We start from the raw sequence: 23923 nt of genomic DNA, 5'->3' as shown, positions 1-23923 counted from the left end.
TTGGAAGATGCTTTGCTCTCTTTCTTTGTTTTGTCCAGACTCTTTCTATAGGTGGCAGAAGCTCACTTAGATCCTGGTTTCAAACACTAAACCTTGCTTTGGTTATGGTATACAGCAGGAGGCATTTCTAGTTCCTTTACCTCAAGGTGAACGAGGACCCAGTAAACACACAGCTTCAAGCTGGCTCGCTATTTAACATTTATGCTTTGTTACACAGAAGTATTTCCCTGCTTTTGAGTTCAGCTCTATCTTTTTAAATTTCTGGTTTTACATTTACCTACAATTGCTAAACCTTGGAGTGGGAGGTAAAGAAGGTGCTATCCTAAGTTCTTATTATCTTGATACCTGCTTTTCAGATTATAGGTCATAAACACCTACTTCAAGAAAACTAAAATCATGTTATTCTTTGGTGACTCTGTAAGACTTGCGTATGGATCTACCATACTTTATTTAACTAATTCACTGTAGGTCAGGACTTATTTTTTCTATGTTTTTGGTACAATAAAACACTGCAGTGAAGACTTGTCAATATATATCTTTGATGCATTTGCTCAGTTTTTCTCTTAAAACCCTTGAGGTAGAATTTGTGGGTTAGAGATTCATAGCTTTGACAGTGGAAGATGAAATGCAGAAAAATGTTTCAAAAACATTATTTTATCTTTAAGACCAGAAAATAAGATTAAGAAAAATTCAGTCACATAACTAAAGCATTATATGGAATTTGATCTCAGAGAAGCATAAATTGATGATATCACAATTGATCAATTAATAAGAAGTAGCAAATATTTATTCAGCACTCTATTATGTCTTATATACATTATAAGAAAATAGTTTTGAAACTTTTGGTTTTCTTAGGACTTTACATTCTTAAAGATTATTCAGGACACCAAGGTGCTGTTTTTAATGGGGACAATATCTATCAATATTCTCAAAATGAAGGTGGGACGTGATGACACGGTTGTAGAGGAGAAAATGTCCTCAACCCTGTCACGATCCCTGGCTGGGCCCTAAAAATTAAACTGATGACAGATTACCAAGTTGTGAGCCGTGAGAGCCTGCACTAGGATATGAAGACACAGGGAAACTGGTAGATCTGTGTAGTTTTATGATGGTTTGGTGAGGAGTGGACAGCTGGGAAGGAACATGAAATGAGGTAAGTACTGGGGGGGGGCATTTTGCAAGGCCCTACTTATCAGAATTCTCTTGGTATTCCTTTGTCTTCAGAGATAAGGGAGGGCACCTATCACATGAGGGTTTTATGGACTGTTTCAAGGAAGAAGGGCAAAGCAGGGAACAAGTCATAGTGGGGGAGGACGTCAGAGGGGTGCTCCTGCTTCTGCTGTTTCCTCAGACTCCCTCGGCTTAAAATATGCACTATGCGAAGGTACCATATTTTGAGGTAGTGTGTCCCGAGCCACATCAAGTTCATTTTTAGTTAAGATTAATTTAACATGCTTATATGAGATCTTGGGGAGGTACAGTGCAGATCTGAAAGAGAAGAACAAGCAGGAGGTCAGGCTTCTATCTGCAGATCTGGTGAATGCAAGTGATCAAGCAGACAAGGGTGTGGAGCAGCAGGAACATAGGGACGAGGTGAAAACGCAAGGAACAAGGCAGTTAAGTATGGAAGAAGTGCCTGTGGAGGAGCCTGAGGAGGAGGATCAGAGGGACGAAAGGGCCCCACTAACGTGGTCAGTGCTCTTCAGTGCTCCCAAGTCAGTAAAGGATTGTGCTCTTCAGTGCTCCCAAGTCAGTAAAGGATTGGGCAGGGATTGCCTGCCTTATCAGAAGAGAAGACAAGAGCAGCCTTGGCGAGAACAAGTTCCAGGAGAGTGCTGGGCAGAAGCCAGATGAGGAATTCTACAGGAGACCCTTCAAATCATCTAGGAAAATGGGGACCCTGTCCTGAAGGGTCATTTGTATCTCCTCTTGCAATGCAATGAAGACCAGGCCGTGTGAGCCATCTATGGCCTGTACAGGGCATGGCCAGGAACTGAATAGCAGGTACCTGAGACACAACCGGCCAAGTTACAGACTATGGGCTTTTTCTTTCAGGTAAAGACTTCTGGGAAGGCATTTGACTAGAAGTGGGCAGAACGCTGGATCACCACATGCTGCACAATGGGAATAGTTTGGAATATAAAAGGAAACAGAGGTCTCAAAAACTCCCGATGCTGGATGGGGAGAATGGTGATGGAAGACAACTCCACCAGGACGCTTCACCACTGCCGCAGGATAGAAATGATAACCTATGAAGAGTGTGCTTAATCTAAGAACAACCAAGGCATTGGTATGAGATGAGAGATCAGAAGACAAGGGAGAAACTGAAGGCCAAGCTTCACACAGGTGATCTAAACTAGGAGGGTCACAGCTGACTATTCAGAGAATAAGTAGTAGGGAGACCAAACCTTGTGCTTAGAAATTCTTTTACCTCAATCAGAATATAGATTTTAGACCTCATACAGCTGTGATTGACTGATGGTCAGCCTTCAGATGAGATCTGGCACCTTCAGGGTGGTATGGGCGTACGCTACGGTCAGCTTCCAGGAGGACATCCTGAATAGCTCCCACACCATCTCCTTCAAGACAGCTGGGGAGTTTGGCGGATTTAACCACACATAGAATGTGGACCTCATGTGGGCATAAACACAAGTCCTGATGCTTAGAGCAAATAAACTTTGTTTTTTCTTTTTTCCCCCTTTCTCTTTTCCTTGCCTTTTCTGTCTTTTTCACCTATTCATTCCTTTATTTATTTGGCCACCCCTGGGCCAGGGATGGAACCTGTGCCATAGTTGTGGACTGCACAGCTGCAGCAACACTGGATCCTTAACCCACTATGCCACAAGGGAACTCCCTTACACCTGTTTACTTTTGTAGTGTCTACCCAAATTTTTGATCAATTCTGAGAATCTTAGCTTCTACTCAGTTAAGCATATGATCAAATGTGCAGAACATGGAGACAGCAAGTTGCTATGAAATTCAATGTGGAAGTGACTGTAAAGGTTACCTGCTCCCAGTTCAGGTAGACTGTGATTTCCTTTCTACCACGGAATCTGGGGAATCTCTCCAAGCTATCACCAGTTGCATCCTAGGCTACCTCTGGAGTTGAGAAACTCACTTCCTCTATCTTCTGAAACAAATGTCCATAGAACATTTTTTCATCACATTGCACAAAATTCTGACTTTTTAATTTTTTTAAAGAACTCTGCCCTAGTACAATAGCATATGAATGAGAGAGCCCCTCATTCTTTACCACAATTGCATAAATTGAAAGTGGGATGAATACATTAAATATTTAGTCCACTTAAAAAATTAAGTTACTCAAGATTGCAGATGGATTTTTTTTAACCCCTTTAAGTATATGGAGGATATAATGACTTAGACTAGGTGGTTTGGTACCATTACCTTCATTCAAGCTCAGGAACCAACCCGTTTTACCCACCATTGCCTTCTGCCATCAGCGCAAAGCCAACACAGTGAAAAAGACAAATAACATCTTGGCATTATTATGAAAATATCTTTGACCTCACAGACACTTGAAATGTCTCAGGAATTCCCAGGAATCTGTGAACTACACTTTGAAAATAACACTTGTATGAAAAGGGATCATTTAAAATGAAATAATTAGGGAAAATAACAGCTTTTGTATTTCAAATATGTCAAAGGTAACTTGAGGCATCATACCATTCTTCTTAAGGACCAATTTACACTAAGTCCTCTAGGTAAATGTCTTTCTTACACACTGAAAGTTTTATGCTTCTTCAGAAATGTTCATAAGACATTCTGTATTAGATCACTAATAAATGCCTGTCATTTTTTGATGCAGGCTTATGTTTAGTTCAACTCAATGTATGCATACTCCTTTGTCTACTTTTACTGAAGATGTCGATTCTGTGTTTGGAATAATTGTACCCTGCACCTCAGCTAATAGGAAACATAATTCTGCCTTGATGCATGACAACTTAGTAATGTGGTTTTTTTTTGAAAGTTGCACTCAGCTAACACTTAATATATGGCACCAATTATTTCAGATATGTTGAGTAAGATTTCTCCAGTGTTTGCATAATAATTAAGCAACTTCTGAAAATGATGTTTATGTTTTGAGTTAAAATTTTAATACAGCTTTCACAGCTGTCTAATTTAGTATTGGTTACTGGGAGAATCTGACCCGGTTTATTACAGAATTGGTAGAAGGGATTTATGAGTAACACCATGATGTGAGAATGGAGCATTGGTGTTATAAGAAGAAATAATAGAGCTATAATAGGTATTTCACCTATGTTCAAACAAAATAACCAATAAATATTAGATGTTTTGGATTCTCCACCATTCTCCCTAAATCCCACATAAATCCATGCACAATAGAAAAAAATCCAAGAACTCACAAATACCATCCCTCTCTATGGCTTTCCTTACTGTTTTTCTAATATTTCCAGTCAATTTCACCTCTCTTCTATTTCAACAACTATACCAGTTAGGTCATTTTGGTTGAAAATGCTGAAAATACCAGAAACTTGTTTTGTTTATTTATTTATTTAGTCTTTTTTTTTTTTTTTTGGCCATACTTGTGGCATATGGAGGCTCCCAGGCTAGAGGTCTAATCAGAGCTGTGGCACAGCCACAGCAATGCAGGATCCAAGCCACATCTGTGACCTACACCACAGCTCATGGCAATGCCAGATCCTTACACTGAGTGAGGCCAGGACTCAAATCTGCATCCTCATGGATGCTAGTCAGATTTGTTTCTCCTGAGCCATGACAGGAACTCCTTACCTTATTTTATTTAACCTTAAATAATTGATGGCATTGGGAAAACTGTACAACAATGTACAAAAGAGTCGAACTGGACAACTTTCTCACACCGTATGCAAAGATAAACTCAAAATGGATTAAAGACTTAAATGTAAGACCGGAAACTGTAAAAATCCTAGAAGAAAACATAAGCAGGCTGCTCTTTGACATTGGTCTTAGAAAAAATTTTTGGATATGTCTCCACAGGCAAGGCAAGGGAGACAAAAGTAAAAATAAACAAATGGGACCTAAATTAAACTAAAAAGGTTTTGCACAATTAAAGAAAGTATCAACAAAGTTAAAAAATCCACCAACTGAATGAGAAGAGAGATTTGCAAGCAAAATATCTGATAAGGGGTTAATATCCACAACATACAAAAGAACTCAAACAACTCAACATTAAAAAAAAATGAACAAAAAATAAAAAATCCAACATGATGAAAGAAATGTGCATATAGATGGTCAAAAGGCCCATGAAAAGATGCTCAACATCACTAATCAACACTGTAATGCAAATCAAAACCGCAATGATATATTACCTCAACTTAGAATGGATTTCATCAACAAGACCACAAATAACAAGTGATGGCTAGAATGGGCAGACAAGGAAACTATTGTAGAAGAAAACAAAAACACTAAATCAAAAAGATGTATATACCTCTATGTTGATTCAAGTATAATTTATGATAGCCAAGATATGGAGGCAACCAAGTGCTCATTGATAGAATGATTATAGAATATCTGTGTGTGTGTGTGTGTGTGTGTGTGTGTATGTGTGTGTGTGATGGAATATTACTCAACCATAAAAAAGAAAGAAATCTTCTCATCTGTGACAATATCAACAGACCTAGAGGGTAGAATGTTAAGTGAAGTAAGCCAGGCAGAGAAAGATAAATATCAGATGATTTCACTTATATGTGGAATCTAAAACAACAAATCAAACTAAAGGGGAATGAGAGAAATGGGTGAGGGAGATTAAGAGGTACAGACCTTCAGGTACAAAAAACATAAATCATGGGTATAAAATGTAAGTGTGGAGAATACAGTAATAATGTAACATTTCTGTATGGTGATAGATAGTACTTAGGGTGGTGATCATTTTACAATGTATAGAAATATTGAATCTTAATGTTGTGCACCAGGTATTAACACAGTATTGTGGGTCAATTCTATTTCAAAGACAAACCAACAAACTCACTGAAAATGAGATTAGATTTGTGGTTACCAGAGGAGGGGGTGAGTGGAAGGGGGGTTGGATGAAGGTATACAAAAAGTACAAACATCTAGTTATGAGATAAAATACCAGAGATGTAATGTACAACATTATAATTAACACTGCTGTATGTTATATTTGAAAGCTGTTATAGGTAAATCCTGAGTTCTCATCATGAGGAAATACTTCTTTTTTTCTTTTTCCTTTATTTTGTATGTATGTGAGATGATGGTTGTTTACTAAATTTATTGTGACAACCATTTTATTACGTACATCAAATCACTATGCTGTATAGCTTAAACTTATGCAGTGCTATATGTCAATTATATCTCAATAAAACCTGATGAAAAAAATAATGAATTTGTTGCAGAGATGTTCGCTAAAATAGTTCGCTTCTGCAGCTAGTTTGAATTAAAGTGTTTTTTCAAATTTTGAAATTTAATAGTATTCTATTATTTTCTTTTTATTAACTAGTTTTTTAAAAATGATAAAATTAATTTCAAATTATAGATGGGGAGTTCCCTGGTGGCTCAGGGTTTATTGTCACTGCTGTGTTTTGGGGCACCACCATAGCCCTGGTTGGATCTCTGGCCATAGAACTTCTACATGCTGCGAGAGTAGCCAAAGGTAAATAGTGAATCTCTCTCCATTACCGACCATCCATGTCCAGTTTTTGTACCTCTTTCTGGAAGTTTTTTGTTTAAAAAACAGAATGAGATCATATTTGTACACTATACTGAAATACTCATTTTCCATTGAAATATATCTGATGACTTTCCATATCCATCTATATGTCTAACTTTCTAGCAAAAGGTAAATCTATTATGAGGCTTATAAGATGTATATTACTTTTTTTTGGTCAAAATTCTGGTAATTTAAAATTCTAATCCTAATAAATAACATAGAAGATTAGATACAACTGTATTCATAGTTATCTGATCTCTACCCATTAATGGAGCATTCTACATTATTATATCTTTTCTGTTAATAACTGCTAGAGGACACATTAAAAAAAAAAAAAAGACTGACAAAACAAACAAGTTGATGACTGTACAAGATGTCATTTCAACTATTGACAGTACTTCGTGATTCGGGTATGATTAAGCATCCCACTATTTATAAGCTAGTTATTATCTCCAATTCTAAATAAAGATATAGAATGCAGTTTAATAAGCATTCATTGGCTATGTTCCTTACCCAAGACACAGTGCCAGGAATTGAGAGAACAGAGCTCCTGGTACAAAGGAGCTCTGAATTTTGTTATGGAGAGAGTTGTACAAAGCAAGCTCTAATGCCAGACAGTCTGCGATAAATACTATAATATAAATTTGAGGATACTTGATGGGAGATCAGAGGAATAAAGAATTATCTTTAATTGGGAAGAGCAGCTGATGTCTCCACATTAATGCTGCACTTCAATGAAAGACTGAATTTTGACAGCTGAGAATACTGAGGTGAACATTTCAAGCACAGGACAAACTTAAGCAGCCCTCAGTACCTGGCCATGTGGCCATATTCTGAAAATACACAGTAGTCTGGTAATACCCAGGCATGTGACCCACAGAGGCACTGGCTAAGGTGGGCAAAGCAATCAACAGAAATAAAAAGGGAGGAGCACATTCAAGTGAATTCTGAAAATTCTCCCTGTTTCCTTCTTTGTGTCTTTCTGCTTGGATTCTCAAATGCAATTAAGTTTCTCTCTCTCCATAGATCCAAAATAGATTCTGGAGAGAGAATATTGATTGGTTCATTCATACTGTCTTTCTCACTGAAAGAGTACAGTTGCTAAAGGGAGAATGGGGCTGAATATTTTTAAACTGTATTCAGCGAACATAGGCTATTTAATATAAGCCAAAAAGTGAACTGATTGCTAAGAGTACAGCAGTGGAAAAAATAGAACTTACTCTTGTCCATGCAGAATGCACAGTTCATTTGGGAAAAAAGACATTAAATAGCTATAGAAGCTTTAATTAGTGGTTACAACGCTCTGAAGGAAAAACTAAGAGTATGATTAAAGGTGATTTCAGGAATTCTTGATATATACCATAAATCTAGTTGGTGTTTGCATTTCTTTCAATGACAGATATGCATTTCTAGATTATATTACCATTTGCATCTTGTTTATCTTCCATAATAGCCATGTTTAGGCATATGAACTTTTGATGTATGAACTTTGGTTAAAATACCCCAGGTAATTATTACCTGGCTTCTTTTATCTGACCCTGTTTTTCTGTAGAGGCAATAATTGCCATCTTATAAAGTTATAAAAACTAGAATAAACATATGTGAAGGTCTATAGATAAAATTTCTCATATTAATTAATAATAAAAACATCACCACCACAATGGAATTTCAAGCTAACACAGGTTATCATTCAGAAAACACATCTCCTAACTTGTATCAGCTAAAATATTTACAAGCTAATAACAGATGGTTGACAATGTTAGTTTTGCTTTTTTTAAATGGCTGCACCTGTGGCATATGGAAGTTCCTGGGCCGGGGGCTGAATTGGAGCTGCAGCTGCGGTTTACACCAGAGCCACAGCAAGGTGGGATCTAGGCTGCATGTGCGACCTATACCACAGGTCTCGGCAAGGACAGCTTCTTAACCCACTGAGCAAGGCCAGGGATTGAACCCACATCTTCATGAATACTAGTTGGGTTCATCACTGCTGAGCCACAATGGGAGCTTCTTATCTTTGAAATCTGATAGGAGGAGCCTAGTGAAAAAATGTCTGTAAACCTGCCTCTTAGAAGTTAGCCTAGCCTAACCTTTTGCTCCCAGGTGGAAGCGGACACATGGCAGAAGGCATCCACCTGTCCAGAAGGACAGTGACACTGAGATGCTAATATTCACTTCCTTCTCCCAAGTCAGAAATGTCACCATACTACACATCTCCCAGGAACCATGATGGCAGGTAAACAGTCATCACAAAGATCCATCGAGTGCAATAATAATAAGGGCAATCTAACCAGGGATACATGGACTCACCTGAGCAGAAAGGTGAATATGAAGGACATCAAGAGCAGATGTTATCAACTTTATATTTTGGCCTTACACCAACCTTTAGTATGTTATTTTAAAATAAGTTTGCTTACTGCCTCTAGCTAATGACCTGTTCTACCTATGGTCTACATCAAGGGTTTCTTATTAAGCTTATCACACCGTATTCCATTTGACCTATAGGGTTATGTCTATTTGGAAAATAATTTCCTAGGACTGTGATAAATTCCTATCACTTATTTGAAAAAAAATTGAACGTAGTTTTCTTAATATGAAAAAATCTCAAAAATAAATACAACATAATTATGACAATTCCATAGTTATTAGTTAATATTTTGATCTCTTGACATCTAAGCATAAGAAAATGGCTCTCAGGACTCCTGTGGGTCAGTGGTAACAAACCCAACTAGTATCCATGAGGATGCGGGCTCGATCTTTGGCCTCGCTCAGTGGGTTAAGGATCTGGCATTGCCGTGAGCTGTAGTATAGGTCCCAGATGTGGTTCAGATCACCTGTTGCTGTGGCTGTGGATGTGGTGTGCAGGTGCAGCTCTGATTTGACCCCTGTCCTATGAACTTTCATATGCCATGAGTATGACCAAAAAAAAAAAAACAAAAAACTCTTCAATGTGTACAGAAATGCTATTCATTTTAACTTTATTTGAATATTCATATATCCACCCTTATTTAATTGGAAATAGACATGCTTGTGGGATGGGAGAGAAAATTGAGAAAAAGAGAAAGGGTGTGCGTGTGTGTAAAAGGAAGATAGATATCGAACAGATATTTTAGTTATGAGCATCGAAATAGAATTGTTGAATGACAGACATTAGAAAGTATTGTCTTCAAATTTTTTCTTTTTAATATGAGGGAACTGTGACCCAGAAAAAGTAGTAGCATAGATTCTAGACAACCTAACCCTCCATCCTGAGCTTTATCCATGTGACCACACACATCCCCACCTGCCTGTCACCTGCCATGCCCCATGATTCCCTGCCACAGAGCTTGAGTTTACCTTGCTTATAATTCCACCTTTAAATTAGGGCATTGCCATATCATGTGGAAATTCAAATGTGAAAATACAAATAATGCTCCAGAATGACTGCATCAAACTATGCATCTGTATTCTCTGAGAAGTGAAGTTAGGGGAGGGACTGGGTCTCAAGCTTATCTCAATGGTGCAGGAGTAAGGGAGAGCCTTGGGCACAAGGCACACCGTTTTAGCTTCTGCTCTGGAATGAAAGGTCTGAGAAGCACTGAGCCATGTGTGGTAATGGAGAGGATGCAAAGGACTTCACATACTTAACAAATTCATTATACAACTGGGCAGATTAATCTTTAATCTGATCCTCCCAATCCTGATCCTATAATTTACCATGTGTATCTTGCCTTTCAACTAGTTTAGCAAGTGGACCAGGAACAAGAACTGGTTTTCTACATCTGTAGCTGATAGGAATCTCAGCCCACCACCTCTGGCAGACAAAAACTATTCATACCTTTTACAATTTAAATTGGAGATAAAAAGACTCTTCCTACTGATCTTACCATTTCAGTAGAAATTTAGTCTTGGGGATCTTTATGAATTATTCTCTTTTCCTATGTTTGCACTAAATTCGAGTCTACCAGTATTTAGGAAATGGATAAAGGGTCTGTAATCACAAAGCCATTTGGTTCATTTCTCACCAGATGATTTCTAAATCCCCACTCTCCCAGTCCCTGTCCACTGACGGTTTACTTTTGATCTTTAGAAGTTTACTTTTTCACGATATTTTAGTCTTCCCCAACTCTCACTCCAAAACAGTTTTGCTGTGTCCTTTAAAAGGATGGTTCTTTAGAGGTACTTGGTCTCCTCAAAGACTTCAGAATTTAGGGAAGAAAAGAAAGACCTATTTTAATGACTTTGGAATTTCATTTTAGGATATAATTCCTGAGTCAAAGAAGTATCTGCTTGAGCTAAGAACAAAAGAAAGCATTTGTTGAGTCATACCCAAAATCTTTGCCTGCATCATACATACTTCAAATCCCATCCTCCTGTTATTTCTGGCTTTCAAGGCTGCTTAGATGCTTCATCTAAATTCTATCTTGATTTTTATACGATGGTGGTAGGAAAGAAAAACAATACAACTTGTACTACAGCATTCTCGTGTGCGAAGCATCAAGTAGCCCCAGGAGAAATCTGTTTTAGGTGTCACAGTTCACTAAGAAGGCAGTGTGCAACTCTGACTAGGGTCCTAAGAGGAGGTCCAAGGGATTCTTGGCAGTCTTCCTTTTAATTGGACTGGCTTGTACCATGCCACTAGCATTTTCAAACCCCTGTTCGCACAGGTGGTAGCATTTGTGTATTCGTGTGTTCTAACTATAATGTTTTCGACACATCCCATGATAAAGCAACACAACCCTTCATTATAAACCTCTGGTTCATTTTATCTCAATGACTGTTTTTCCCACACAGGCATCAATTTCCTTTTCCCCTCCAATCTCCCAAGAAACCAGCTGATTTAATTAGGCTTCTCTGGTCTGTCCAGCCTTGCTGAGCTCTACAACCAGTAATGGGAACAAAACATTAATAGGGGGAGTAGGATATAATCTGTAATAGGGGCTCTCTTCATTATGAAACATCTCCTATTCAGCATTTATACTGATGCATAATTAAATAGCTGTCTCCTTAACGCCTTTACTTATATCAAAGCTGTATCTCCAGAACACCTCAGAGCGAGCGGGAGTCCCTACCGCATCATTTTTTAATGTAACGATTAAAAATGCAACATAGGAATTGAAAATGTGGCTAAATTGTTTAGTAACCTCTTTTGACATTTTCATTACATCTCCTATTACTGGAATCAAAATGAGCATAAGGTTATTTCGGAAGTTTAAAAGAAACTGTCCTTGGCAGTCTAGGCATTGTGATACGCCGTGTAGAAGATATTGTTGAATCTTTGCACGTTTCTTCCCCGTGGTCCCCTCTCCTGAATATGTTTGGGAACAGGTTTCTTACCAGTGGCTGTGGGAGCTGAGTATCCTTTGCTAAGGATGTTATTCAGAGGAGTCAAACATGAGGTGGGAGACTAGACTTCTTGTCATTAATGCCCCTTGTAATTCTAATATTCCATGATTTACCTGTGGTTACACAACCAGTAGGGAGCCTTTTAAAAGGAGTTTCCCTCTTTGACCTGTCTTTCTGAGGTAGATGCGTGTTCTCCTGAGGCACACTCATTCTGTGTGTGCTTTAAAAGCAAGAATTTTTAAAATGTTTGGCCTTTCCCACCATCAGTCAAATGATGTTTTTCTACCAGACACTGGGAGAAGCTGAGAGTTCTGGCCATAAGCCTCTAGCATTAGTGGCCAATGGCCAAAAAGTAACTGTTTACAGAACTCTTATTACATGCCAGATATAGTTTTTAGTATTTTACTCGCATTATCTAAATCAAATCTCACAATAATCCTAGGATTTTAATACTATTAGTATCTCTTTTGACAAATGCAAAAGCCTTGCTTAGTCTTATTTCTTGCAAATGCCAGAGGACAGAGTGAAAGTGGTCAGATGGTAGGGGATGCGTGGTGAGAGCCGAGGATCGGATGTTTCCCTGTGACCTCAGGGAGGAGGAGCAGCAGACTCTCCCTTCGTGCTCTGTGAGCAAGGGCCTGAGACCAGCAGTTTATGTTCACCAGTGAGGCATTCCATCATTTATACTTTTATTTGCTCATACAGTCATCTATCCACCAATATTTATTCAATATCTTCCAAGTGCGAAGCATCATGCTAAAGGATAAAGATAACACAGAGAATAAGACAGACATGGATCGTGGCTGGTAAAGTGTAAAAAGTAAATGCAAGACTGAGATCTATCCTGGATTAATGGTGGCTGAGGTGCTGGGGGAGGGAGCAGCCTAGGCAGGGACCATATCATAATAAATATTACTACATTTATTTGTCAAAAACTTCTCAGGGGTAATTCATCAAATAACTGACGTCAGAAACACAGTCTTTGATATTGGGGGGAAAATCTAATCCTCTTATGATGTGACTCCTTGGCCTTGCCCAAATCATCAGGCCAAGGCTCTCCTTTCGCAGACATCCTGCTTTGCTTAGGGAGTGGCCAAGAGGATACCTTTAGCCCAGTGGGCCACTTCTCTTCTCTGCGTGTCAGTTTTGTAATGAAGCTGTCAGCCAAGGTGATTTATCTTTGTATCATGTGGTCCTTTAAGAATTTCTTTCTTGGATAATTGAATGTCACTCATCCAGGGAAGCACCTACTTCCTGCATTAGGATGTCGGGGGATGCATGGCCATCACGAGCCGGATGGCTGCATATGGCAGTGCACCATACATTAGAGAAGGGACTTAGCGTGGCCGATTATCTGGCGGGGAGAAGCAGAGCAGCCTACCAGCTGGAGACCCCCAGAAGACTGCAGAATGGGCAGAAAACTACCTCTCTAACTGTAAATGCAAATCATAAAGGTAAATGTTGAGGCGTGCCAGAAGAGTTCCTTTTGTTGTATCCTAGCTGCCTTGACATGCCTTCACCTCAACAGACTACAAACAAATAGAACTCTGCAAGGAAAAAAGACCTTGCATTCCTATCACGATGCTGACTGCTACTCCGCTCTTACTTTCCATACTTTGGTGTGTTCAGGTATTTAACGCACTCTCCAGAAATTAACTCTACATGATGCCTATCAATCAGGATTTTATTTTATAGAAAAGGTCTGGGAGGAGAGTGAATTAACAGTAGTCATCTCTGGATGGCGGGATTATGATAGATTTTAATGTTCTGTTTTATACATAGTTTCGACTTTTTGCAAATACATATGAATTACTTTGGTAACATAAACACAATTAGTTTAAATATCTTCAGATTTAACATTTGCCATCCAATACATTGAGAAGCAAGTATGTTATCTAAATAAAATAACCCGTAACACAAATTCCCAAATGTTGGGATCAAAATTCTAACTATGGAGTATGTGATATTAAGTATTATTAATTAGTTGCATTTTTCATTTTTCTTTAGACCACATGTTGGAAAAAAAATGGAATGCTATGTTGAAGGTAGCAGACACTGATTTTTTAAAAATCTTACAATTCTAAGTAATCAATTTTTCCTGTTTTGGCATTTCCCTTTGTAAAATACCTCTGCTTGTTAACATAGTCAAGTTTATTGGGGTTTTTTTTTGTTTGTTTGTTTTATTTTTTTCATGGAATACATTAGGTATGCAAGTTCTGGGGTGTCTCTTCATTAACATCCTCCTGCTGTTCACATTTTATTAATGAAACAACCCATCACCCCCCTACCAGCAGACACTTAACTCCTTCCCAGAATCCATCTGCTTTTCATGGGCCTCAGAAGCCAAATTGCTTTGCAAAATCAACTCTAACAAAGGTTTAATTCTATACATCACTTAAACACTAAAGGTTGTTAGCTACATCCCAGTATCAGCAGCTCTGAAAGTGTGTTTTTGCTGTGATTATTATTCACACGATTTAGGGAAAGTGATTAAGGAATCCAGGCGCTCCTCATTTAAACTAGCCATTCAAGATCTGAATACAGACTGGAGTTCCCATGGTGGCTCAGTCGTTAATGAACCCAACTAGTATCCAGGAGGATGCGGGTTCGATCCCTGGCCTCGCTCAGTGGGATAAGGATCCAGCATTGCCGTGAGCTGTGGTGTAGGTTACAGAAGAGGCTTGGATCCAGCCATGTGGTAGGTCTGGTGTTGGCAGGAGGCTGCAGCTCTGATTGGACCCCTAGCCTGGGAACCTACATATGCAGCAGGTGTGGGCCTAAAAAGAAAAAAAAGACCAAAAAAAAAAAAAAATTGAATACAGACCTTGCAAGTTTGACTGCTTTCATCTATTTTGCAGTCCTCTCTTTCTTTTTTTCTTCCCTCCTTCCCTCCTTCCCTTTCTCCTCCATTTCCTGCCTCCCCTCCTTCCTTTCACCCTTCTTTCTTTCCTCTTAATGATAAATATGACAAACATCTTATTGGCCCATTTACAATTCACTTGCATTGCTATCAGCCACTTCTTGGCAATCAAACTCAAGCCCAGGAATCATCAAAGGAGGAACATTCACAGAAGGAAGACACATGAAAGGGAGTGTTTCAGTGTTAGTAATTTTGAGAATATAAAATTCTAAGAAAATTTAAATCTGCACTGAGATGAAGTTGGGAACTGAAGTTTGGCACTTGCCCTCAGTCTCTACATGGATTACATGATGAGCTACCGCAACTGCCGACCCGCAACGCCCCCCTGAGCAGAGCGCAGGGCAAACCTCAGGAGTGAGGCACTCTGTGCTCTGGGGAAACTGGAAGAACAGGCCTTCTGATACTCAGATATTTTTAGGAGAAGATTTTTTGTGCCCAATTCTTGCATCTCCTCTTATCTAGAAAAATAATAAAACCCTTCATGGTGATGGCTGCTCCTTGTGACTGGTAGCAACCCGCAGGAGATCAGCAACAAACTTTTATAAAATGCGTGTGTGCATTTTAAAACATGTGTATGCTGCATACACCTCCCCCCTCACCTTTCCCATATCCTGATAGTCCCTCTTTTCCTCCTTGGGTGGTATTTTATCCCAGTCTGTATTCACCCTCATCTGTGAATGGAGTCACCTCCTAGGGTGAGAGCCAGTGAGTCCAGCAGGCTGTGAAAACTCAGGATACTGGCCCTGATAGCAGAGGCGCACATCAAAGGAACAATTTCCCTGAGCCCAGGCCTCTTTTGTTCCTGCTCCCTGCCTTCTATAGCAAAAACTCCTATATTTCCTAGCTCCTCTCCGACCACCTCAGAGCAGTTTCTTGGTTTCTCAGGGCTACCTGAATTGCTGTCTCCCGAGGTTAAGTCTTAATTTCGCCCCAAATAAAACAACTCTCAACTTTCAGGTTGTGTAGATTTTTGGTTGACAAGTTCAAATGCATTTTAAACTGTGAAGTCTCCTGTGTTATGTTATACATATGCACGTATAAGAATTTTCTACATGTGTTAATATTGAAAGTATTATAAACACAGTTTAGCTTCTGTTCCCTCATTGTTTTCCCTACCTTTTAAGGTATGACACATTACCTGCAGTATCTAGCAAATAATAAAATGCTTAGCTGTCAATTGAGTTTAGTCCTGCAATCCTTTCTTTTCTCTCTCCACAGCTACGGCTTGATCATTTCACCTACTCTCATGCTTTTAGGTTCAAACTGTACGTGGCTCAGCCCAAATGTATATCTCCAGGTGGTTCTCTTCTCCAAACTCTAGACTCAAAATCCAATTGCCAAGCTGACATCTCCACTTAGATGTCAAACAGACATGAAATTTAATTTGTCAAAGCTATCTCCACCCATCCTCTCTTGCCTTCTCAATTAATGGCAATATTATCCTTCTGGTTATTCAGGCCAATATCCTTCATGGCAGCCTGATTTGCTGTCTATTTTTTACATTCCCTACCTTACTACCAAAACATTTAATTGACCAGACTCAAAATATATCAACACCTGGTTATTATTCAATACTTTCGACATTTTGTTTTGTTTTGTTTTACTTTTTAAGGCCACACTGCGGTGTATAAAAATTTCCAGGCTAGGGGTCGAATTGGAGCTGCAGCTGCTGGCTTATACCACAGCCACAGCAATGCTGGATCCTTAACCCACTGAATGAGACCAGGGATCAACCCTGCCTCCTCATGGATACCAGTCAGGTTCCTAACCCACTGAGCCACAATGGGAACTCCAATATCCAACATTTTTATTTGATCCAAGGAACAATAATCTCTCTCCACCATTACTGCACATCCTCAGACGGGGCTCCCCACTAGTAGTCCTGTTTCCCTACTGTGTATGTTCTGCTCTCAACAGAGTAGCCACAGTGATCCTCTTAAAACAGATTCAACACGTTCTTTCTGCTCAAATCTCTCTTTCGATTCCCTGTCTCTTTCAGAGTAAAAGCAAAATCTTTAGGGCTCTAGTGCCCCACTATCTCTCTACCACCCTTCCTTTGTCGAAATTCTGCCCCAACCACACTGCATCTAGAAGGTTCGACAAACTATTCAGGCCCTTGTCTCTTATCTACGTCTCAAATACATTTCCTGCAAGTATCTACACGACCTGCCCTCCCACTCCTTACCTTCTTCATATCTTTGTTCAAAGACAAGAGGCAGAAAGGCATAAAGGTCCCTGCACTGAGGACAAGGTCTCCCCAGTTTCCAGCTTTGTGGATCTTAGGTTAAGTTGTTAACCTTTCTGTCCTTCCACTTTGTTTTCTGTACTGCAGGGATAGTAATCATACCGCCTTCATAGAGTTATCATGAGGATTAAATGAGTTCATATTTGAAAAGCACTTAGTTTGGAAGACAGCATTATACATGTGTTTTTGTAAACAACACAAAGTGTTATTTTCTTAAGGAGGTCTGCCCTAACCCTCTATTGATCCTTTTAAACCGTCTCTCACCCCACCATTTCGCAACACTCTTTTCTGTTTCTTCTCTCCTTTCCTGCACTTACTTCCAATAATTTACTCATTTACTTTCTTTATTACCTGCCACACTTAATAGACTCTAAGCTCCATGAAAACAGTGATATTTTACCATTACTTAACTAAACCAGTATCTGGTACATAGTAGTTGCTCGACAGCTATTTGTTCAAAAAATATGAAATTAGCAGTGATGCTATATTTAAATGAAACTTGAAAGTCAATTAAAGCCCTTAGATGCATGAATCCTGCTTAGGAATCTTATACTTTGGATTTCGAGAGTCTTTTAGAATACAACATGGTGGAATTTGAAATACAGCCACTTATATTGTTTTTGGGCTTTTATCCTCTAAGAACAGGGTCATTGGTTCTCTCTCCAGAATGACATTTTGGGTGATGTCACTTTAACAATGAAACCTGCTTGAGATAAATTGCCAATATAACTTACAGGCAGAGAAGTCAGATTAATGCTATTTGGCTGTATTCTAAATGTCATTGTTTTTATTTCAAAAGGGCAGGAAATAACATTTTAAATATTTGTAGCGCTGCTATTCAGCATCAATGCATTCAGCAGAAAAGGCAGAATCTGAACTATCTTTATTCAGTTTTTACCATTTTAGAAACAGTGGCTTTATAGAGATGAAATATCTCTTGGCACATAGTAGGCATTTGTTTAAAATATTTAGTGATTAAATCTTGTGACCTTCTGAAAGCCCACCTTTCCCTACAAGACAAAGGATTCTTAAGCACTGCAATAGTAAAATAAATAAATAAATAAAAGTTTAAATACTATATAATCTGGTGCCTTTTTATGTCTCTCTGAAGATAGATTAATAATTACTACCCACCTAGGAATTATGAATAATTAATAATTAATGATTTCAATTTCATCTCTATCAAAAATTCATCTCGATGGTGTGCTTGATTATAAACAATAGAAAACATGTTTTTTCCTAAAATTTTCAATATTTTGTTGACGCTGGTGGTGGATTGTAAATGAAATGCTTTAAGTCATTCAAAGAAGACCACTAGGAATTAGCAGTATCTCTTCCAGAAAACTCATCCAATAAATATTTATATCTGATTTGTTTCAAAGAGTATTTCATGAAGATTTTATTTCACATATTTATTTTAGAAGAAACACTTACTCTAGGGGGATTAGAGATATTTAGATACTTGAACTATTAGCCTACTTGATGAATAATGTAAATCACAATCGAGAGAAGCATTGTTATCATTCCTGTATAATAAATAAGCTTATTGTTAAATTGATATCATAACTTTTTAGTTATAAAATTTGTAAAACTTCTGGCTAGAAATGTATAGTTAAAGGCTAATAATTTAAGGGAATGAAAAGACTATAGAAAATGTTTGCAAATATATATCTGAGAAAGAACTTCTATTCAGAATATGTAAAGAATTTTCAAAATTCAATAATAATAATAAACAATCCCCTGAAAAATTTGAATAGACACTTCTTCAAAAACAGATAAACAGATGGCAAATAAGTACATGGAAGAAATTATCAGCATCATTAATCATTACGGAAATGTAAACTGAAGTCACAATTAGTTAGATATTGCCTCACACATACTAGAATGTCTAAAATTTAAAAGACTGATTATATCAAGTGTTGCAAATATTTGAATCAACTGAAACTCTCATAAGCTTCTTACTGGTTATGTAAAATACACCACTTTCAAAACCAGTTTTGAAGTTCTTACAAAGTTAAACATACACCTATCACATGCTCAGTTATTTTCCTTAGTATTTATCAATGAGAAATGAAATTTTATTTTCATGAAAAGAATTTTCCATGAATAGTCATGGTAACTATTTGTAATACCAACAAACTGAGAGCAACCCAAAGGTGCATCTAGATAATCAAATCGTGTATATCTACATGCTGCGTTCTTACTTAGAAGTAAAAAGAATGAACTACTAACATATTTAACAACATAGTTGAATTTCAATTAATGATACCGAGTAAAAGAAGAGAGACAACAAAAAGTACATATGCTATGATTCCATTTATACATAATTCTATAAAATGGAAACTAACTCTAAAGACAGTAAGCAATGAGTTGTTGCTTGACAGATGCCAGAGTAGGGAAAGGACAGAATGAGGAGTTATAAAGGGACACAAGGAAATGGATGGATATTTGCTATCTTGGTTGTGTTCATTGCTGTACAAGTATATACAAATGTCAGAACTTATCAAATTGTATACTTTAAATACATGTCTTAGTATTCCAATTATACTACCATATAGTTTTTGAAAAAACGCACTCACTGAACAGAGAAGAGAGAAGTGAAGGCTTCGTTTACATGGTTATCGTGGACAAATCTATGCCTCGGAGAATCTATATCACCATCTCTGGGACCACAACTATGGGCGATGAGCAAGATCAGCAAGAGGCTCAGATCCTACTGTGGGGAAGTGCATGGTTTAGAAGTGAAGGGTCTCATTTGTGGGCAATTTAAAGGAAGCTGTGGTGCTTGTAGACTGGAGTGGGAGGTCCTAGGATAATTCTCCCACTTCTCACCCATTTTAATTTTGGAAAATTTCAGTTCTGTGAAAAGTGTAAAGACTGGCATAACGATTACTTATATACTCATCAAACATAATAATTTAGGTGTTTAATCACTTGTACATCAGTAAGGCTTTGTATTTTAATATATCTACCTACCAAGTTATTAAATACAGAAGAAAGAAGAAAATCCAATTTTTATAGCATTTATTCAACGGATTCAGTTTTACAACTGACAAAGATCATTAAATTTTTTAAATGTAGAACTAATATAGATATAGTATAGAAGTCAATTCATTTTATAAACATTTATTCATAGAAACTGAGAGATGAAAGAAATTGCAAAACAGTCCTAAAGACTTTCAAGTATTGATTATCAATTATCTTGGTCTATGCAGTGAAAAAACAATTATGTTTCTCATATTACTTCTACATAAGTATACACTTCATAATAAAGAAAGCCTAGTTATAATATTTACAGACAAAGCTTTTTGGTAATCTTAGGAACAAAGTATAGCAATAGAGATAATTATGATTTTATTGGCCTCTCCTGGTTCTGTGGGCACAATATTGGATGAAAAATATGCCAGATATTTTAATGTATCATTACAGTTTAAAAACTAAAGCAGACTATGCTATATGTTCTAACTGTAGGTGAAAATAGTCAAATCTAGATATAACTGTGTCTTTCTTCAAGGTTTGAATTTTATTTATAGATTTAAACAAAGAAAAAAAACAAATAATTTTTGATAAGTAGAGGGAAATAAAAATCATTAATACATATACGTATTCCACTATCACACTGCTAACTTAAATTTGCTAAGTAGAGACCACTGTGAGAATGTGAAATGCCTGGGAGCTACAGTGTTAGAAGTACTTCAAAACTTTTATAGGTTTGACTTCCAGAAATACCACCAGGTTCTCATGGTAACTATCAAAAATGATCCCCTGATGGCTCTGACACTAATAGGGGAAGATTAATCATTGTGAAATATTCCTAGAGAGTTTTTCATAACAAATTTCTATTCATCAGAGGAATAGATGTTGCCAGAGCCTTACCTTATTCTAACTGGGGTAAAGGTATTCTTCCTACTCCAGGACCCTCTGACTTCCTAGCTCATCTAAAGGGTTAAAAAATCATATTCCACTGGAGACAAACTTGTGAAAGTCACAAGCCGAGACACAAGCCCATTATTTAAATATAACCTTAAGAGACTTAAAGATAACCTTAAGATATTTGAAAGCTTCCTATCTGCTACACATTATTTCTACACAAATAGGGCTCCCATATGACAGCAGTTGATTATACCTGAAAAAGCTGGAAGAAACAGAGGCTCCATAAGAAGTAGTACTTAACCTGAGGTCAAGAAAGGAATCAAAATAAGAACATTAAATGAATACAAAGTGTTTGGAACACAGAGTTAAAACAAACTTTAAACACAGCTTGACTTCTAGACAGATTAGCAGTCTCAAGAGAAAAAGCAGTCATCAGAATCAGACTCAGATATGTCACAGATGATGGAATTAGAAGGAAGGCAAGATAAAACAACTATGATTGACATGTTATAGGCTTTACATGGAAAAAGTAGATAACATGCAATAACACATGAATAATGTAAGGAGAGAGATGGAAATATTTTTTAAAATTCTATAAATCAAAAACACTGTACTAGAAATGGACAATGCCTTTGATGGGTTCATTATCAGAGAAGGCATAGCTGAGGGAAGAAATCTGTGAGCTGATAAGTCAAAAGATAGTTTGCAAACTGAAATCCAAAGGGAGAAAAAGAATTAAAAATCAAAGCCGATTATTCAAGATCTACTGTGGAGAAATTTTGAAAATGTGTTAACATACACATAAGTAAATGACCAGAAGGAGAAGAAAGAGAAGGCAGAAAATAAATATCTGATGTAATAATGAATGAGAATTTTCCAAAAGTAATGCCAAACACCAAACACCAAATCAAGGAAGCTCAGAAGAAATTCCAAAAACCTGTATCTGAACATACCATATTCAAAGGGTAGAAAAACCAAAGAAAAGTAAAAAATCTTTAAAGAAGCCAGGGAAGTGGGGGGAAGGGTGGTAGGAAACTTACCTACATAGGAATAAGGAAAAGTATTACAGAAAAATTTGTAGCAGAAATCATGTAAGCAAGAAGATGATAGAATAAAATGCTTAAGTTCTTCAAAGAAAAAATGCTACTAACCTAAAGTTATCCATTTGACCTAGAATTATACTTCAAAAGTGAAGATGACCAGTTTCCAGCTCCACATGTAAGGAACCTGGAAGTCACTTTATCTTAACAATGAGTAAAACACTGAGCAGACTGAAATATCAAAAACTCTTCTTGGATTACTAGGACAGAATATGACCCCAACAAGAGAGAGACAGACATAAATACAGAGAGTCATGGCTTACCTGAATAAAGACTCATGAGTAGAAGCTTCAGGGGACCCAATGCTGGAGTAGGAAAATTGGAACCGTAATTGATAAATTGTGTGGACAACCCTGACAGTTAAAAACCCCAGGGGGGATCCAGTCACTGGAGGGTCACAACAACTTTGTGAAATTTACCTGTAGGAGCTCAACCATGTTCTCACAGTAATATTGGAGAAAGATTCCTTTGGACTTCCCACAGGGGAAGTGGAAAAGGAACCATTTTTTCTTTTTTTAAATTCTTCTTTCTCACTTTTTTATTTTGAAATAACTTTAGAGTTATCAAAAGTTGCAAAAATACATAGTAGTTTGCCATATACCATTTACGCGGTTATATCTATATTAATATCATTCATAACCAAGTACAAAATTAAGAAATTACACTTGTACGACATTCTTTAGTAGTCTACAAACTTTGATCTTCACTTGATTTCTGCCTATGTCATTTTTCTGTCCCAGGATTTAATCCAAGATCTCACAAGGCTTTTGTTGTCTTATCTCTCTCTCTCTCTCTCTTTTTTTTTTTCTTCCCCCCCAGGGCTATGCATGTGGTATATGGAGGTTCTCAGGCTAGGGGTTAAATCAGAGCTGTAGGTGCTGGCCACAGCCACAGCCACACCAGATCAAAGCCGAGTCTGTGACCTATACCACAGCTCACGGCAACACCAGATCCTTAACCAGGGATCAAACCTACATCCTAATGGATGCTAATCAGGTTCATTTCCACTGAGCCACAATGGGAACTCCCGTTGTCTTATCTCTTTAGTCTCCCCCAATTGGTGACAATTTCTCAGTCTTTAACCTTTACAGCATTAACAAATTGACAGAGCCAAATGTTTCATAGTACATTCCTCAAATTGAGTGTTTTCTCATAATGTTGTAGTAATACATTTTGGCCAATATACCAAAAGAGATGTGTCTATTTCCTTCTGTCATAGCAGGAGGTACACGATGTTAGTAAATCTGGAAGAGGTTTCTGAGCTCAAATTACTAGTAGAACAACAAGTCCTTATACTTCTATATAAACATGGTTCATGGCTTTAAATTTCAGGGACTCTACCATGACTTTTGATCATTTACAAAATGATAGATGGATACATATGTGAAGTATAAATCAAAGTGTATAATATCAATTCAAAAAATTAATAAAACATATCAATCACTTGTGGATTTACAACCAAACCCTGCCATGTATTCTCTGTCTTCTACATGTCTTCTCTGAATATTTTTCACTGTATCTTACCACTTTGAAGTCATACTTTTATTTCCAAGTTTGCACATATGCATATAAAGGGGGGATAGTATTAAATAAAACTAAGATTTTCAACAGGCAGTGTATACATGGATTACAGGATCACACGGTGATACTGTGTGCCTAGAATCAATAAACCATCAAATTAGGAAGATAATCTCTCGTTAAAGAAGTATAATTTCATGACAGCCATTGTGATCCATAGCAGAGTTGTTTTGTCTTGGATATATTGGTTATGAGGC

General features: G+C 37.5%; 1 protein-coding gene across 6 annotated transcripts in view; it reads right to left on the bottom strand.

The window, feature by feature from the left end:
• Positions 1–23923, bottom strand: part of LOC110262188 (uncharacterized) — a 665542-nt gene that overhangs the window by 112354 nt on the left and 529265 nt on the right. The window contains exons 9-10 of one of the 6 annotated variants that reach the window (XR_014813350.1): positions 22412–22453; positions 20188–21349 (exon numbers count right to left, since the gene is read on the bottom strand). The exons of 4 other annotated variants lie outside the window; for them this stretch is intronic. Coding sequence is in view for 1 of the 2 variants with exons in the window: in XM_084973384.1 (XP_084829510.1) it covers positions 22412–22453 (42 nt within the window). In the remaining variant the exon portion in view is untranslated. Of the gene's footprint in view, positions 1–20187; positions 21350–22411; positions 22454–23923 lie in introns of those variants that run through there. One more of the 6 variants, XM_084973384.1, reaches the window with a different exon arrangement.

This window comes from Sus scrofa, chromosome 8 (genome assembly GCF_054392235.1).
Source record: "Sus scrofa isolate SSC_HxYL_T2T_F1_AM1 chromosome 8, Sscrofa_HxYL_maternal_Yorkshire_Landrace_v2.0, whole genome shotgun sequence".
Lineage (NCBI taxonomy): Eukaryota > Metazoa > Chordata > Mammalia > Artiodactyla > Suidae > Sus > Sus scrofa.
This window is presented reverse-complemented; position numbering and strand designations above follow the sequence as displayed.